The sequence below is a fragment of the Carya illinoinensis genome, chromosome 10 (assembly GCF_018687715.1).
Source record: "Carya illinoinensis cultivar Pawnee chromosome 10, C.illinoinensisPawnee_v1, whole genome shotgun sequence".
Lineage (NCBI taxonomy): Eukaryota > Viridiplantae > Streptophyta > Magnoliopsida > Fagales > Juglandaceae > Carya > Carya illinoinensis.
In genome coordinates this window covers 7,667,662-7,687,743 of record NC_056761.1, presented here as the reverse complement: position 1 = coordinate 7,687,743, position 20,082 = coordinate 7,667,662, and the positions used below count along the sequence as shown (strand labels likewise).

The 20,082-nt window shown below is 31.8% G+C and overlaps 1 protein-coding gene across 1 annotated transcript; it reads left to right on the top strand.

The window, feature by feature from the left end:
* Positions 1-16,888: 16,888 nt before the first annotated feature.
* On the top strand, positions 16,889-19,795 carry LOC122279849 (alpha-farnesene synthase-like). The gene is made up of 7 exons (XM_043090727.1): positions 16,889-17,113; positions 17,312-17,588; positions 18,001-18,376; positions 18,475-18,693; positions 18,777-18,921; positions 19,052-19,300; positions 19,421-19,795. Exons 1-7 carry the CDS (start codon positions 17,006-17,008, stop codon positions 19,718-19,720), a joined length of 1,674 nt encoding a protein of 557 aa, XP_042946661.1. The 5' UTR covers positions 16,889-17,005; the 3' UTR covers positions 19,721-19,795.
* Positions 19,796-20,082: the final 287 nt, after the last annotated feature.

Sequence of the window (20,082 nt, the reverse complement as noted above, 5' to 3'; positions counted from 1 at the left end):
TATAGAGTAATGTTGTAAATCTCTTCAAAATTTGAAATTAGGATTAATGCTCAAAATTAATATTTTATCATAAAGCATTAAAATACATTTTTCACATGTGCTTGAATATTTTTGAAAATTAAATTTGAAAATTTTGAAAGATGATTGATTGTCATCTTTTACATGTGCATGCCTTGATTAAAGGGTTGAACTTTGAAAATATTAAAGATGATTGATTGTCATATTTCACATGTGCATGTTTTATTTGAATATTTTCAAAAGTGATTAATGCTTTTTTAGATTTATACAAAAAGTAAAAGATTAGGTTTGAAATTTTTGAAAAGGAAAGTGTGCTCCTTTTATCATATGCAAAAAGTAAAAGATTAGGTTTGAATTTTTTGAAAATGAAAGTGTGCTCATTTTGTCATATGCCAAAAGTAAAAGATTAGGTTTGATTTTTTTGAAAAAGTGAATGATGTTGTCTTTGACAATTGAAAAAGAAGAACCTTTTATTTGAATTTTTTGAAAAAGTGAATGATGTTGTCTTTGACATGTGAATCTTTTTAAATTTGAATATGAAGTCTCATATGCCTATAAATAGATCATTTGAGAGCTTCACATTCACAACATTCAGAGCATACAACATTCATTCAAAGCTTTCATTCTCTCTTCTCTAAGCATTGAGCCTTAATCCTTATTTATTTTGAGAGATATAGTTTGTGCTGTATTGTTCTTATTTCACTCATTGAGGAGTGTTTTCTGATAACCTACCCACTATCAGTTTTTGTATCAGAAAAAGGGTGTGTATAACCCTTGTACGTGTAGAAAGTATTCTATACGGGGAATAGTTGAATCACTACTTGTAAGGTGATTGCAAGTGTAGAGGGTATTCTACACGGATCCTTTGTAGCGGTGTTGTTCAAAGGTGTAATAGGTTTCTATCTCCACCTGAAGGAGGTTGAATAGTGAATTTGGAAATCCTCAAGGGGTAGCTTGAGGCGAGGACGTAGGCAGTGGGACCGAATCTCGTTAACATACTGAGTTTGCTTCTCTCTTACCCTTACTCTTTATATTTATTGTTATTTCATATTTTGTTTATATTTTATATTATATATTTGATTTATAATTGTTATTTTTTTTTAATACAACTCAATTCACCCCCCCTCTTGTGTTAGTCATCTGGGCAACATATGATAAATTTTATTTTCATAGTTTACATACCAGTTATATCTATAAAGGATTGTATTCACATAGTTTACATACTAGTTATATCTGTGGTGAATTAATATTCCCATAGTTTACATATCAATTATATCTATGGTGGATTTTATTCCTATAGTTTACATAAAATTATATCTATGGTGGATTGTATTCTTATAGTTTACATACCAGTTATATCTGTGATGAATTAATATTATCATAGTTCACATATCAGTTATATCTATGATGGATTTTATTCCCATAGTTAATTTACATACCAGTTATATCTATAGTGAATTTTTATTCACATAGTTTACATACAAGTTCTATTTATTTTTTATATTTGTTATGAATTATTGATGATAAGGTTCATCTTGATGAATGAATCTTGGAATAGAAATAGAGTATCCCTAAAGGATCGCCCTAAACCAATAATTTTATTGAGTACCTCACAATAAAAAAATCTATTGATTTTATATGATAGTTTAAATGAGTGATATATGTACCAGAAGACCGTGTTCCTTCTAAAAACTCATTATGATTGATGCACCTGAAGTTGCACAATTGAGATTATGAAAATACTAATGCACCTGAGGTCACTACAAGAAAAGCGGGTGAAATCGAAAATAGTCTTTTTGGTTGCAAAATTTTGATTGCAAAAACCTGTTTTCTTGTAGTGGGTTGAACAATTAAAATTGTGAGAAGATTGATGGATCTGAAAATATACAGTTAAAATTGCATAGAGAAAAAAACCACTAAAAGAAAGTAATTGAAGATTAGAAAAGAGAGTTTTGGGAATAGAAACCCTGGCATTAGGTGTGAAGGCTCTTCCATTCACCTTAGTGGTACATGTGCTGGGAAGTCAAGGTCTGATTGTGGTATTGGTTTGGACCATAGATTTCAGAGGTGTTTAGCATGGGAATCTACCAACAAGAGCCTCATCTTCAATTTTTACAACATGAACAAAGATGGTTAATAAATAAATATTGGCCCCCACACACCTAATTGCCTCTATCACTTCAAATAATGTGTGCATGCGATGCACCACTTTTCCTCCCTTGTTTCTCTTTTAATTGTACGAATTGAAAGGGTCACTACTACATGAAACTTGTAAATATATGTCTATTGTTGTAAATATTATTATGCATGTGAATTGGTTTGTTGTGTATATGAATTAATTGGTACAACAAACCACCATGAAAATTGCCTTTAAAAGGAGGTCTTAAGGATCATTTGTAAGATAGTTATTTGAAAATATTCATCATAATGGTTATAATATTGAAGCCATCATAGAAGACAGTGATGGATATCCATAAAATTGGGTCAGGAACTCATATTGGAAAAACTGACAGTTTTCTCTGTGATTATATTATACAAATATTGAATCAAATAATATAATGCATCAGAAATGCTATGATTTAAAATATTTTTATGTTTTTTCATTATTAACTTGATCATCTGAAATCAATTATGATAAGTCAAATAATTTTCATATAGAGACGTCCATTAAAGAACTAGAAGATTCTTTTATTAAGAATTCTTTCCACCATAAGGGGGAGAAACATTGCCTGAAATACAAAAACAAATAAGATGAAACGATTCGATGTTATTTTGATTATTATATAAATTTATGTGAACTGGAAGTTCAGATGATCATTCATTGTAAATTAATTGATGAAAGCAAGAAGATAAAAAAGTCTCATATTCTAGCTACTAATATCCCAGCGAGAATTGAAGTCCCTAGAGGACAATTAAGAAATTTAGTAGTTTAATGAACATAAGACATGCATGAAAGCGTTGGAGACCTATTGATACAAAGGATAAAACATCTCGAAAGAGAAAAGTACAAAGAAAAGAAATCGGTACTCTTGAAAAGGCTGTGCCCACAAAACAAGTAATAAGAACTATAAGATCCATCCAAACTTTATGTGCAAAATCCTCTTATAATATAATCCTCCTGAAGAGGAAACTCCTAAAGAGTTATCTAATGAAGTGAAATAACGAGATCTCGATACATTATGTAAATACGGAAGAATTATTTTATATTAATAAAATTTGTTGTCGACAATATATTTTCCTTTGATATCACCAGAAGTGATAATGAAAAATAAACTAAGAAACCGTCGAAAAGCACCGACGTAGAAATATTGGCCAAAATAAGAAGAAACAATTCCTACAGAATTGATATCACTAGTAAAATGTGATATGTATATATAAATATATATATCTGTAGTCTAAACACTCAATAGGTGATGCTTGTTGAATATTAGTGGGTATTTGTATAAAGGAAATGAAAATATAATATATAAATCATGACTTGGTTTCTCGCATAAATCATATGCCCCTGAAGTGAATGAAATTAAATTGAGAATTTTAGTAGCTTGATGGTTACAGAAATTTTGGGTATGCATGATTAATTGCATATTTATATAGATCACTAGATATGAAATGCATGAAGCATATAGTCCAGAAGTATTTATTCTATCAAGTTTCAAAAATCCTTATATGATTTAAAGCAATCCAAACGCATGTAGACCAAACGTTTGAGAATAATCTAGTTTGTTCATATATATTCATTATTAAATAATTTAAATGTCATTGAAATTCTAAAAGAGCTCATGAAAATTACATATATTTGAAATCTAAATGAGAAACCCTTTCAATTTTGAGGTGAGATGAATGAAATTATTAGTTCTGAAATACCATTTATTAAATGCAATTAGTATTTCATATTCATATTACAATTTTGTACGAAATGTGCATGATTAAAAAAGAAATAGAATGGAGTACACAGAACATCTACCAAAAGATAGAAACACAATGTGAAATATTATTTTATTATATCAAAACAAAATTACAGAAATTTGAGACTCTTCTCCTCATTTTTTAAACGATCTTACTCTTCATAGATCTGCATGTCATTTTTGTCTAAAGGAGTAGGCAATCGGAAAGAATAGTCAAGCAAGGATTTTAAATTATTATTCTCTTACTTTATTGCTCCAACCTTCATATTGGACTCATAAGGAAGTCAGTGAATGATAGATATTTTCTCGTTTAGTTTGTCAAATTCACGAGCTCTAGATTATAATCGCTGAGAAAAGGCGACAATGACTTGTAAGTATTGTACGGAGACTCAGAAGCTCGTAGATAGCATTATCATCTTACTTATTAGTCAAATCATTTTCGTATTACATTATAGCACCTATGGTAAATGCATAAACAACTGGTGACCGAGGTGAATAATACCTTATATATTGATCATGAGAAGATTGCTGAGCAATTGCAAAAAAAATTACAGAGAAAGATTGCAAAGAGAAATTACAGAGTGAAAATGCAAACTAATTATAGAAAAATGAAGAAGATGAGATACGAGTGAAAATAAGCTGAATACTCATTTTATAGCAAAAACCATAAAAGAAAGATAAAATTACATATCTTGATACAGTATACGCTAATCGCAGATAACCTGCAGTTATTTTCTAGGCAGGTGAAATTAAATGCGGCTTGCCTTATGACGTTGGATTTCATCAGATATCCACGACGAAATTAAATGCAACTTGTCCTTACTCTCTAAGTCTTTGGACCTCTTCAGATATCCTGTATTTGAGCCCCCTCTCTTTCTAGATCCTCTATACATGGTTGAAGATCACGAGCATACCATTCTGCAAATTGTTTTAGCTCCTTATTCTCTTACTTTAGCTTCTTGTTCTTACAGCTCTTCATAGAGAGCTTCTAACGCAACTCAGATACTTGATTATTGAGTTGGTTGATCTCATTTGCTCTCACTAATAACCTACATGACATGGTTGTAACAGAGGCAGTATATTGAGCACTATTAAATCTTGATTCTACAATAACATCAAAATTTGTCCTTCAAGGGAAATGAATTTATGCGCTTATCATAAGATTAACATCCTTAGGAGAATAAACGGGAAACTGAGGCACGAATGGTTCTTGATTCAAATCTGGAACATTGGTAGAAGGAAACTGTCCAACAATAATATTGTTATGGATAAATAGAGGCAAGATCAATAAACAATGTGAGGATTTCTTCTCTCATGAATATCATTCTCTCGTGAGTTTCTTATGAGAAAGGATAATCCTTTAAATAGAAATTCATAGTTTTTCAAAAATATTCACAACATCTCTATTGACACAACAATTCCAGCAACCCCAAAAAGAGAGCTAACATCATAGCCTTGCAGCGGTTATCTGGCCTAAACAGCTCTAGAAAAACAGTAAATATCACGTGGTGCTTGTCTGGCCTAAACAACTCCAGAAGAATAGTGAATAGCCCGTGATGCTTGTCTAGCCTAAATAGCTCCAGAAAAATAGTGAATATACAGTGATGCTTGTCTGACCTAAACAAATCCATAAGAACAGAGAATATATTGTGGTGCTTGTCCGACCTAAACGGCTCAAAAAGAGCAATGAATATTTTGCAAAAACTATGTTATACACAGGAACTCCAGAAGAGCACAACTCCAAAAGAGTAGTAAATTTAATTTTAAAACGATCTTGAATTAATATGATAAATCTGTTCACCAAAACATTACAAATTGCATTATTTAAATAGTTGGTATACAATATTGGGATGCATCAAAGCAAGGACCTTTTACTACAAAGACAATAAAACTCTCATACATTTGAGGGGGAGAAAAATAATCAGACGGATCGTACTCTTTTTCTTTAGTAAAGGTTTTATCCCGCTGGGTTTTCCTTGGCAAGGTTTTAATGAGGCAATCCTAAAGCATTCAAAGACACATTAGAATGTTGTACTCTTTTTCTTTTGCCAAAAGTTTTTTCCACTGGATTTTCTTTGGCAAGGTTTTACAAAGACATATTCTTTGTGTGTGGTCATCCAATGGGGAGTGTTATAAATATTCGTAAAGCGTGGATGACTGCACATTCACATGCACACACTGTTTTACTATGTAATCAAACCTCTCCTATAAATAGAAGAGGTCTACTGGAGAATAGGCGTTGGAGTGAAGTGAAGAAAAAGTGAGAAAGAAAGAAGAGAAATAGAGGAAGAGAATGGAAGGTTCCTATAGGGACTATTCACAAATATGTATACGTACTACACAAGAAAAATTAAATATTAGTAGTGAATAATATTGATCTCATGAAGAGTCGATTTTATCTTGAATATTCTTATTATATTTCTTTAGTTTTACAACAGTTTTGATAATTATAATCTGTTTGGAGCATTGTTTTTGATACCATACTGTACCAACCGGTACATTTCGTATCGGTCACTAGTCCGATACAGGTATGGTACCTGTTTCGTATTGACTGAAATACCGACCGTACCGGCTTATATTTCGACCTGTACCGGCCGCTATTTCTGCCTTTATCTTTTTTTTTTTTTCATTTTTTCAAATTATAATTTCATTTTTTAACCCTCAATTAAGAGTAGACTATTTATAATTTATATATACATATGTATTCATGTATAATTTATTCATATATAGAATATTATTTTAAAATATAATTTATATATATTTATATATCAACTATCTCGAAACGGTATCGATATCGAAATATTTCGTTTCAATGCCTTGACAGGTACGACATCCGGTACTGTATTCAAAACATTGGTTTGGAGGCTGCAAGTTGTAAATCTCTCATAGAAGTTCAAGTCACATATGCTGCATTTAATTTCTAATAAAAATTAAGCAATATATAGTGAGATATTTAAGCTTATGCATGCATAAGATCTTATATATATATATATATATATATATATATATATTTGTACAAAAAACCAATATCCATGGACCATGGAGGTATCAAGTGTGTCCATATAAATAAACATATGAGTAATGTTAGATATGTGACGCCCCCAAAGTCCGTTTTGGATCAGACGGACATTTGAAGCATCGAGACATGCAACACAAGGTTACCTGCCCCCGTTCATGACATATAAGATGCAATATTCCTAACATACATATAAAATTATGCAATATTCGTAGCGGATAAATTTTTTTCTTTAGCAATACTATGCACCAAATTGAAAATATCCCAAATGCTTAAAACATACTTCATATATAAAGACCCATTGAACAATTAAGATCACAACAGTAGTCCAAAATGTTTATGATCCAAAAAGTACTGGAAATGCAACTCCATCGTACAAGTAGTAATTTATGTTAACTACTATATTAACATTGATGTCGCATCGTTGCTCAGTCAACTGTGTCTAGTTGGTCAGCTCCTGATTCTCCTTCAAGTCCTATAACAAGATCTATCATTCGAGAGGAATGGTAATTGAGACTACCACAGTGAGATTTGATTACAAATCTCAGTAAGTTAACAAAAAAATTTCCACACAGGCTAATGATGCATGGATGACAGTAAAAGCATGAATGCATAATCAAATTCATAAGTAATTAAAGCATAACTTGACGTACAACATAGCATAACTGACATAACTTAAATTGAAACGTGAACTGAACTTGACTTGACATGAACTTAATCTGAAACTTAACTTAACATGAACTTGCTCTGAAACTTGACTTTAACTGCTTAAATACATACTCCACGGTTGTTGTGGCCCCATATATTCTACGTGTCACAATGCAATTAAATACATACTCCACAGTTGTTGTGGCCCCATGTATTTTACGTATCACAATTGCTGTATCTCACGTAGTGTATGCGTCACAATTGCTGTGACCCCATATTTCGTGTGCCATAGTTGTTGTGGACTCCACGAAACTAAATGTAACTCAAGATGAAACATGACTGGAATACGATAGGACAAAAGTCCTGACGTAACATAACGTGACTTGAATATTACTTGAAAGACATGAATAACTTGAGATAGGATTATATCGTAACATGACTTAAACATGTAACACACAATATTTTATAACATGATATCACATGTAATAGAAACATAAATAACATGACATGACATACATGTAATAGATGGCATATTTAGCATTATGTACTTGCAATATATGACAAAATATCTTGTGTAACAGATGAAACTCATGACAGAATAAATTCTATGTAACAGAAAAATATGTGAAAACTTGGCATGGCATGGCATATATGATAATACACATACATACACTGTAGTTCATTTACTTAACACACATACACAGTAGACTGTTAGTAAGTTAAAAGCTAACTTACCTTAATCTCCGCGTTTTTTATAAAAGCTCAAGCGCGATCACAAGGAACTGTAATTAGTGATTCTACAAGTTAGAACTAAATCATTAATAATTTGAAATATGGAAAAATACTAACTTAAGAGTAAAATTTCCATTTTACCCTCTACTTGTGAGAAAATAACTATTTTACCGCTAACTTAAGGGTTTTGCATGCTAACTTCAAAATTTACCTGCCTCATGTAAATTTTATCCTAAATTCAAATATCAATTTAGAAAAATTTAAAACTAATCACAACTATTAAAACTCTATAGGGCCGAAATTCCCATATGCTATTTCCATTGATTTTTGTTTCTAACTTGTTTTTATCAACCTTTTAATCTATGACTTATAAAGATGTGATCTTCAAACCAAACCATCACATGATTTAAAAAGATGTCCTAAAACATATATAAGCTTCTAATTCAATATCACATGGTTAAAAATTAACCAAAATATAAATTTAGCCAAGAACATCCACACTTTGGCCTATCCAAATATCTCTTTACATAAATTTCATATCTTTGAAACTAACATCAAATATCTTCAAAATAATATTATAATATGTATATAAGAGGCTTAGGATCCTTCAATAAAATTATCAAAGCCATTGAATAGGTTTAAACCACCAAAGATTTAGACTTTCTCAAAACAGAAACTGTTTTTCCTCTTCCAGTTTCTAAGTTTCTAGATATAAGAAAATATTTCATCAAAATCTTTAATCATGCAACAAATCTTCAACCAATAATCATATACACATGTTAACAATACTCCATAAAAATTTCAGACCAAGATCTATCTATTAACTTGGTCAAAAACTCCAAAATATAACATATTCTCCAGTTTATCTCCCAGAATGACCTTTCTAGAATTTAAACAATATTTGACTGACCCAATAATCTTCAAATGAAACAAATAAGATATCCATGTAAACTAGATTAAAAAAAATAACTTGTATGAAGGAGACTTTATAATAAAACACTTACAAAAGCTTTGAAATGGGCGTACAAAAGAACACCTAAAAGCTGTCCGAGAGAGTATTTGGTATTCTTTCAATAAAAAGTGTAAAGGAAGCTGATTTCGTGGGGAGTGGGCTGGAGATATTTATGCACAAGATATGGAAGAGGGTGAGGCTGAAGTGAGGGTTGGGTGTAGATATTTCTTACCCAATAATATCTACAAAAATCAGCTCAAGATATTTTTACCCAATAATATCCACAAAAATCAGATCAAGATATTTTTATTCAATAATATCCACAAAAATCAGTTCAAGATATTTTTACTTAAAAATATCCATAAATATCAGCTCAAGATATTTTTACCCAATAATATTCACAAAAATCAGATCAAGATATTTTTACCCAAAAATATCCACAAATATCAGCCCAAGATATTTTCTAATGGTAGAGTAAAGACTTGGAAGAGTAAGGTAACTCTTTGATTTTTTTCCTTCTAGAACCTTCTAGATTCTCTTCAAGACATCTGATTAGCCATGTAAGTGGATGAAATTACTTAACCAAAATCAATGCTAAGGTGTCCAATTAAAACTTTTCTAACTTAATTTGGACATTTCACACTTCTGATACCATAGTAAGTAATAACACTAACTATGTGGTTAGACTAAAACCTATACGATTAATGGATTTGTGAAAACTTATGGGGTCTTCATGAGATTCTTAAAGCCAATAGAAATTCCACAATTAAATTTCTAGCGGACTGTTATAAGATATAGTCATGGGTTGTATGTATTCTTTTTGAAAAATAGTACTTTCTACTATTAAAAAATTAATTTTTATGAGTCTCTTATTTACTCACTTCTTTTAAAAGAAGTATAGTATTTACGCACTCTATAAGTACAAATATAATTTTTCTTTTTTTATTATATAGCCACTTTGGGCTAACATTTTTCAAGCTGATCGAGCAGCTTATATATAACTAATCTTGATCATGAATTTTAATTATTTTTTCTTTTGGGTTTGAAATAATTAACCCAACGACCCAATTAATACTAGGTTATGTTTGGATATTTAAATGAGATGTGATAATCTCATCTCATTTCAAAACTTTTCATAATTTTTTTCCTAAATATTATTTAAAAACAAAACAATTTTCAATTTCAAATTTTTAACTTTTTCATCTAATCATTACATAATCTTTTCAAAAATTTCAAACAAAATACAAAAGAATAAAACAACTTTCTCAAATTTTAAAACAAAAATTATATTTAAACAATTAATTAACTCTATAATATTTTTATTCAAAATTTTTTTTCTCATATATCTATCTTATCTCATTATCCAAACAATATACCTTAAAAGTTACTCTGATTGGCTCATGAGCCAACCAAGCTAATTAAATATTTCGGAAGAAAAAAATTAATTATGGGGTTTCACGATCCCTATTGGCTAAGCCCAAGTGATTATAGAAAAATAATATTTATTATATGTAAAGTTTTAAATCATTTGTTTTTCATCGTCCTCTTATCTGTTGATCACCTCGATCGATCGATATCTCATATAATAATACTCATTTATATCTAGATCATTAAGTCAAAGAGCTAGGCCTCCCATGGACCCATGTATATGTAAAAATTGTATGAAGTTTTTTTTTTTTTTAATTTTTTTTTATAAAAAATTGTGTGAGGTTGATATATCGTGGGAATTTGCCCCTAAAGACAACTTGAATCTTCGGTCCTGCTTTTTATTTCAAACTTCCTTTTTTTATTTTTTATTTTTTTTATTTTTTATGTAAGTTAGTTCAAACTTATTTTTCTTTACCTACATATATATATAGAGAGAGAGAGAGAGAGAGAGAGAGAGAGAGAGAGAGAGAGAGAGAGAGAGAGAGAGAGAGAGAGAGAGCGCTAGCCTAGCCTATCACAACAATAAGATTTTGCATTATTGAATAATACAAAGTTAGAGATAGAGAAACTGAGAATTATTTTACTTTTCTTAAGAGTACTTAGATCCCTTAAAATCTTTGTCCGAGCTCTAAAATACGAGAGAAAATTAAATACACTATGTATATCTATCTCTCTCTCTCTTCAAGAGATCCAAATCCATTTTTTTCTTTGATGCTAATTAATTAAGGGGAGACTCCATAATCATAATATTCATTCATGCCGTAAACGTAGACAATTTTATTGAACCAAACTGAACTATTCTAAGGTCTAGTTTTTTACTTTTCTTCGTTATTATATTATTGATGTGTGCGCGTTTAGAATTCTAACGCAAAGTGAAAGAAAGAAACTCGATCGATCGGCCTCTTATGGTCAAGAAAAAAGTGCTCCTGAAATATTTGAAAATATCGTACGCCAAGGAAATTCTCGATCTGGATATATTAGTTGGTTTACCTCTGAACATTCTTCATGAAGTTCAACTACGACCGCGTTGAAGTCAGAAGGGATTTTTCTAACTAATATTAATGCAAGATGTCATATATCCAATATTATTGGACATCTCTCGATAAACAATATTATTGGGAGGTGGTGGGCGTGGAGGGGCACGCGGGTGTGAAATTTGCTCTTAGACAAAAGAGAAATGCTTAAGTCACAAAAAGATTAATATACAAAAATAAATTTATAAATTAACATATAGCTTGACGTGGTAAGTTAGATTTTAAATCAATTTTTATTATAAAGTACTAAGGTTGTGTTTGAGTAGTGATGTGATCTTCGATATTCTGTGAATATAGTAGTAAAAATATAATGAAAAAAGTATTGAATACTAGTAAAAAGTAATAATAAAAAAAGCGATCACTTTATACAAATATAATGAATTATATAGGAGTTTTAAAAAGTGCTTTGATGTGAGCCATGCATGGCACCCCGTCCCTTTGACAAAATGGAAAATTGGAAAAATAAAAGTATATAATAGTTTGCATCCCTATTTTCGGGCCTGATTACTTTCGAAGAAATTTTAAAAATGAGTTTTACTATTCATCATTTTCTGTATACACCACAATTATTTTTTTAAAATTTTTTTAATTTTATTTTTTTTTTAAACTAATCAAATTCTTCTATTCATTATCTATATACTATATATTTAATAAAAAATTAAAAAATAAATAATAAATATGGTGTGTGTGGATGATAATAGAATTTTTCTTTAAAAATTAATTTTTTCTAGTATCTACATATATATCGCACAAAAGTCATGACAAGCTTGGAGTAGTTGATCAAACCAGAATTAAGTTCGATGTCGTTGACGTATGAGCTATAGACGATATATATATATATATATATATATATATGAAGAATGTTACACATCATCTCACACTATATATTTTATATATTAAAATATTATTTTTTATTTTTTTATTTTTTATTTCATTTTATTCTTATTAAACTAATTGAATTATTCTATTTATTATCCACACACTACATATTTATTATAGAAAAAATGATAAAAAAATTAAAATAAATATAGTGTGTGAGGTATGAGGATGATAAAAAGAATTTTCTTTTATATATATATATATAAAACAGTACGAACGGGTAAAAGAAGAACAACGCCTAATTACAGATCGAATTGGATAAGTACGTAGTTGACATTTCAAGCTAAATTTAGAATAGTATAGTGTGTCATGTGTACGTGTGTCTATATGACAAGGAAATAAACTAGGGTTGTGACCGGCCGTTTATCCAGTACTTGTTAAGCATATATAGGTTGCGTCGACGCGTCTTTGGAGCTAATTAGGATAATGTTTATAATTAGAGCAATGCTATCGATGGTGGTTGTGGGTGGTCCCGAATTTATTATTAAGGCGAGTAGAATCTATTATTAAAAAATTATTAATTTTTATATAAATTTTATATTTATTTATTTATTTTAAAATAATTATACAATCTTTGTATACTCAAATCTACAAATATTATTCTTTTATAATTATGTAATGGCTTCGAAATTGATCAGTACAATATCTTTAATATTGACCGCTATTCAAAGGAGATCAGCTATCCTTTAATCGAACAGTAAAATTGGCTATCCTTTACTCTAGATCAGCTAGAGGTACATATCTGATCTCTTCTATTCTTTCAACTTTTTGAATATATGCACACTTAAAAGAAAGGTTTAGATAATGGAAAATTTAGATAGGGAATTGAGATAAAAATTAAAAGTTGAATAAATTATTTTTAATATTATTATTATTTTAAAATTTAAAAAATTTAAATTATTTATTATATTTTATGTTAAAAAATTTAAAAAAAATTATAATAATAAGATAAAATAAAATATCCTAACCTTATGCAAAAAGACCCACACAATTTATTTAGATATCACGACAGAAAGCATGGCAAGTTGGCAACCATCATTTAAGTCGGGTTGACAAATAAATCCATAACATCATAAGTTGCCTACTTGATTGGCAAGTTGGCAACCACCGTTTAAGTCGGGTTGAGAAATAAGTATTCCATAACATCATAAGAGCAGTCTTATTGAATTATTTATATTTAAAAATAAGTATACTTTTTAATTATGGGATACAAAATTCACTTACAATGAAATAGCTATTAGTAAATTTTATAATTTTTAGCTACAATAATTGTAAAGAAAATACTATAACACTCTCTCTTCTCTCTATCTATATCCACAAACTTTCATAATTTTTTTAAATTAAATAGTAAAATATGATAAAATAAAATAAATTAATAATTAATAATTAAAATATGATAAAATAAAATAAATTAATAATTAAAAAATGAAATAGTTTTTAAAATTATTAATTACTCATTACTATATAATAAATAAATAGATATCCAATGTGGTGATTTGATGTAAATAGTTAAAGTCAAATTCATCTTATATAATTTTATTATTATATAATAGAAAAAATAGCTATTCCAATGTGGAAACTTATATAATAGAATAGTCAAAATCTTTTTTTTTTTTTTAATGGAAAGTGCTTCACTGTATTCATTCATAATCGAAGTTACAACTGTGACTTATCAAACTTGGAGAACCAGACTATAAGCCAACTAACGCAACTATTCAGGAGCTTCCCCGTCAACAAATTTCTTTGTGACGGACATTGTCTAAACTTTTATACCTCCTCTCTTGACAGTAGTCAAAAGAAAAAAGCTCTCTGTTAAAACAGAGATAAACGACCTTTCTTCCAAAGAAGAGAGGTACACCCACGCTCCGTCCTCCCAAGGAGGAGGAGTACAACCACACTCTCTCCTCCCAAAGAGGAAGAGCACTAACACCTACTTTCCTCCAAAAGAGGAGTAGGACAAACACCCACATTCCTTTAAAAAAAGGAGTGAGACACTAGATAATGTTTTATTTATAAAAGCTAAAACAAAACAAAAAACAAATACAGAACAACAAAAATGGGAAAGGGTTGTACAAACAGAAAGCCTAGCCCAAGCCAAGGACCCAACATTCTCGTTGGGGCCCAAACTGATACAAAAGGAGGCGCCTAAACTAGGTTAGGCTTGGATCGAGCTAGGGTTTCTTCGCTACAACCCGCCGCCCTTTCTTCCTTCTCTGTTACTGTGCAGCGTGAGCTGCTGCTGCCGACCAACACCACAAGGCACGGGAAGCCCCACGATGCCTAGATAAGCCCGTCAAAACCATCGGCCAGAACCAGATAGAGAAACCAGCAGCCCCATCGTCCTGTTAAGAAACCCATCGCTCTGTTACAAAACAGAGCACCGAGCCTCTTGCCGTCGAGCCACCCCGTCGTATCCTCGCCTCATCATAGTCCAACGCCGTCAGCCTTGCTTCAACAAGAAAGGGTAGCTAGCTTCTTACCCGTCCAGATCCACCTATCTGTTACGCCCTCACCGCACGTCTCCTCCGCAAAGAGCCACCTCGCAGGGTTGCTCGGGACCCTTACCAGTGATCCTTGCTTCAGGATGGCGCTGTAACTAGGGGCCAAGAGTTAAGCCACCATAACCGCAAGAGCCGATTGAGATAAAACCAAACAGAACCAAAAAACAACAGATTAAAGGAAAAAGAAACAGAAAAACTAAAAAACTGAATAACAGAACTAAAGGGAGGAGGGAGGGAGGAGGGAGCGCTCCTCCCTCAAGGGTGAGAACCGATTTGTTTTCTTGCTAGAGAGGGGGCAGAGCTTCTCTCTCTAGAGAGTACACTCGGAATACTCAAAATCTAAATTTATCTTACATTCATCAAAATTGTCATTTACATATGCATAATCCATTAACAATGCTCTAAGTTGCCTACTTGATTACCAAGCATGCATTTAATGCCTTGCTTCCTCACCTGGAAAGGAAAGCCATACATACTACTCTACGATAGTGGGAAAAAGAATTTCCGATGAACCAGTAAATCAAATCAGACCGATTGAATTGGTGGTTTTGGTCTAATTCGGTGTCCGTTTTATTTATTTTTAAAATCTGATTAAAATCGATTCAATTTTAGCTTTTTTTCTGACACTGAATCGAACCAAATTAGTTCATATATATTTTTTAATTTTTTGTATTGTATAAAATATTTGTTATATGATTTTTTTTATATTATATATAATTTATATATATAATATATGTTAAGGACGTGTTTCGTATGCCTTCAGGCCGAACTACTCAGGAGCTCGAGTCTTCACATACCTGCACACACAAAACCACTCCCAACTCCAGCAGCTTGGTGGGTCGCTGGATGGAGCCTCTGATGCTTAAGTTAGTTTTATTTATAGGAAAATTCTCAGAATATGGGGAATATTGTCTAGGTCCCTTCTATGGTGCTCAAAGGTAGATACTTATACCTATCCTCAAGAAAACTCCATACCCCCAACCCCCACTCAAGTGGCCTCTGCCAAAACCCCATAAATGCGACTTGGCCTAAAAGATGGGGGTCAAATCGTACTGTCCCATCGAGGTGGCGTACTGCTTTTTCTCTTGCGATAGGGGTGCTAAGTGCCTCTTGTCACAGCCCACCCGGCCCGTCAACCTGACCCACTTCCTCTTGAGTTGGGGGTACCCGTAGTTATGTGGTCCGGAGTTAGATGAGCTTAGGTTTGGCCTTGGGCCGGATGTCATCCTTTCTTGGGTTTGGGTCGAACTCCTTAGGAGAAATTTTTCCCTAAGAATATATATAATTAATATATATGAAATAATTTTGTATTATAAGATAAATTACTAATTAATATAATATTAAATTTTAAAATCCTATATCAGTACTATAATCTATTGTATTAATATTTATACTAATAATATATCACTATATATTATAATATACTAATATATATTATCACCATATTATTATATACTATAATATACTATATAATATACATGAAAAATAGGACATAACCGGATTGGAACCAATAAAATCATAAGTATTGGTTTAAGGGTGTAACTAATGCGATATCAATTTTTCAAATTTCAAAATCATAATATACCAATTCAAATTTAAAATACATCTAAAAATGAATCGAACCAGATCGGTTATACCTCTACTCTAGAATTTGTACAGGCAGGTGGGCGGAGACTTTGACTTTGGATGGCTTAATTAAAAACTCTGCGAGATTTTGTGCGCCATGGCCTATATAAAGCAGCTGGGCGAATTATTCGACCAAGTCCATCGTCAACTCAGCATTGCTTAAGCTAAACTCTCTCCATTAATGATATAAGCATTTCCTTCTGAAGCGTTAATCCATTTTTAAGGCAAGACCGAGACGAGCAGCAAACTTTCCCATTCCAGATATCATGAAGTCTGCAGCTTTTAATATAATGCATCATGAGAGACGGTCTGCCAATTATAAGCCAAATATTTGGAAATACGATATCCTGGAATCTCTTAATAGCATTTACGATGTGAGGATCGATCATTCCCAGACTATAATGGCATCGTCATAATTTGATGCTAGTTTCAGTAATTTCCATATTTTCTCGCAGCTAGCAGCAATATTTGATTTGCATGTTTGTTCACTTTGTCAGAGATTAATATTGTAAACCAAGGCGATCGATCTACTCTACTTTCCATTGAGATTTGGAACGATGATGTATTTGCAGGGACCAGAATATAAAAGACGGGCAGAGAAGTTGATAGAAGACGTAAGAATTATATTTGGGGAAGCGATTGACTCAGAGGCAAAGTTGGAGCTGATTGACAGCGTGCAAAAGTTAGGGTTAGCCACCCACTTTGACGTGGAAATCAAGGCGGCGCTAGACACCATAGCATCCATCAACAAGATCAACAATCAGAGTCCAGGCCGAGAAGAGGGTCCTTTATACGTTACTGCTCTGTGCTTTAAGCTTCTCCGGCAGCATGGCTATGATGTTTCACAAGGTAATTATTAAATGGTTATAAATTTATAATATTTTAGGTAAAAATGTAAGAGTTTTGCTATATACAAATACAGTCGCGTATTCATCTGTATACCAATACTGATTCATTCATACTTAAAATTTAAATTAATAATGTTTTCAATAAAATCTACATTTTGATCAATCACATCACATTAGTGCACAGATTAGTACACAATTATGCTTGCAATTATATTTTTCCAAAATGTAATCAGTGATTTTCTCGAGTGGATACCAAAGTCCTTTTTTTGTCCAGTTAGATTTTACGGAATTTAAATAAAAAAATTTTATTATATGTTATAAAATTTTAGACTATTATATCTTATTCAAATGCATTCCCAATTGCTGATTATCCATTGAACTCGATCCGATGCATTACGTGGAACCCACATCAGATATGTTTAGCGGCTTCATGGATGAAAAGACAGGAACATTCAGGAAAAGCAAACACGAGGATATCAAAGGAATGCTGGAGCTTTTGGAGGCCTCGCACCTAGCTTTAGAAGGTGAAGACATTCTGGATGAGGCTAGAGAATTCTCAACCACAACTCTCGAAGAAGCCATTCCCAATTTAGACGATCACCGCGTGAAGCAGGTGGCCCATGCTTTGGAGCTTCCCTCACATAGGAGGGTGCAGTGGTTTGATGTCAAATGGCACATCAACGTCAAGGAGAGAGACGGGAACACGAAAGCTATTTTACTTGAACTTTCTAAACTTAATTTCAACGTAATTCAAGCCACACTCCAAAAAGATCTAAAGGAATTGTCTAGGTAATTACAAAAGATATATACTTATATTAATGTACCAATTAAGGATAATTAAGAATTTAATTGTTGGTTTTTTTTTTTTTTTTAATTTTGTCATTTAGGTGGTGGAGGAATCTGGGCCTCAGAGAGAGCTTGAGTTTTGCAAGAGACAGACTGGTCGAAACGTTCATGTGCTCAGTGGGGTTTGCTTTTGAGCCTGAGAACAGATGTTTCAGAAAATGGCTTACTAAAGTCCTCAATCTAGTTGCGATAATTGATGATGTTTATGACGTTTATGGCACGTTGGAAGAACTAACCCACTTCACCAATGCAGTAACTAGGTTAATATCAATTAATGCATGAATCATGCATACATGGTTGTTCTATAATATTAAGTATTCTAATCTCAACATGTTAAATTCAGGTGGGATGTCAGAGAAACTCAACAGCTTCCAGTGTGCATGAAGACTTGCTTCCTAGCACTCTACAATACAGTCAATGAATTCGTTAATGAAGTTCAAAGAGAGAAGGGTTGGGACCAATTATTATTACCTCATCTAAAGAAAGTGGTAGGTACTCACCTGTTCATTTCCTATACTTTGAACATATTCCATGGATAATTTATAAAGATCTTCGATATTGAAACCTTTAGCTAGAGCCTAGAGAAATTAAATCTCTTAATATTCTTGCGTTTAATAGTGGGCAGGCTTTTGTAACGCATTATTTGTGGAAGCAAAGTGGTACAACACGGGCTACACTCCATCTCTAGAGGAATATCTAAGCAACGCATGGATAACATCATCCGGCTCTGTGCTTTTGGCCCATGCTTTTTTCTGTCTAGAGCACAAGGTAACGGAGGAGCACGAAAACTTTATGGAGAAAAACAAAGAACTTCTGTATAATTTGTCCATGATAATTCGGTTCTGCAATGATCTTGGAACATCATCGGTACGTAAGATCAACTGTTTGATCCTTTAAATTAAGGTTAAAGAGAAACTTATAAATATATATGACTCCTTTCTTAATTGTTCATTCATTCTTTGGTACAATATATGACTTTGGGACCAGGCTGAAGTGGAAAGAGGCGATGCTCCTTCATCAATCCTGTGTTATATGAGAGAAGAGAATGTTTCAGAAGAAATAGCTCGGAAGCATATCGAAGGAATGATAAACATAACTTGGAAGAGATTAAATGGGCAATGCTTCACCCAATTGCCCACTCTGCAACCATTTATCAATATGGCAACGAATATTGCTCGTACGGTGCACGGCCTTTATCGCCATGGAGATGGGTTTGGAGTTCAAGATGGAGAGACTCGGAACAACATCCAATCTTTAGTTCTTGAGCCTCTGATCATGCCCTATTGAGTTGAGATTGCTAGTGGATCAAGAGATAGCATTACCTCAATAAAAACAAAAAATCAGTTGTAAGCGATTTTACATATTAATACACATATTTATCTATTATGATTGGTCATAAAGTTAAATTTTAATAAAATAATATCATTTAAATTTTAAATATAAACACAACAGAATTGATACGCAGATCGATATGTGAATTTGCTTGTACGTAACAAAATTTTAATAAAAATTTACTTATCATTTATTATACCATATAATAATATGTAATTTGTTATTTTTATCTTTTTATTTAAATACATATATATAAAATAATAAAAATAATAAATCACACGATAATATTAACGATAATATTAATATGTAATGTAGGG

What these genes read in the sequence shown, in the direction of transcription:
- LOC122279849 (XM_043090727.1), top strand. Translation starts at nt 17,006, where the DNA reads ATGAAGTCTGCAGCTTTTAATATAATGCATCATGAGAGACGGTCTGCC. An exon ending in TTCACCAATGCAGTAACTAG is followed by an intron (nt 18,694 to 18,776) that starts GTTAATATCAAT and finishes TGTTAAATTCAG; the next exon opens with GTGGGATGTCAGAGAAACTC. An exon ending in TACCTCATCTAAAGAAAGTG is followed by an intron (nt 18,922 to 19,051) that starts GTAGGTACTCAC and finishes TGCGTTTAATAG; the next exon opens with TGGGCAGGCTTTTGTAACGC.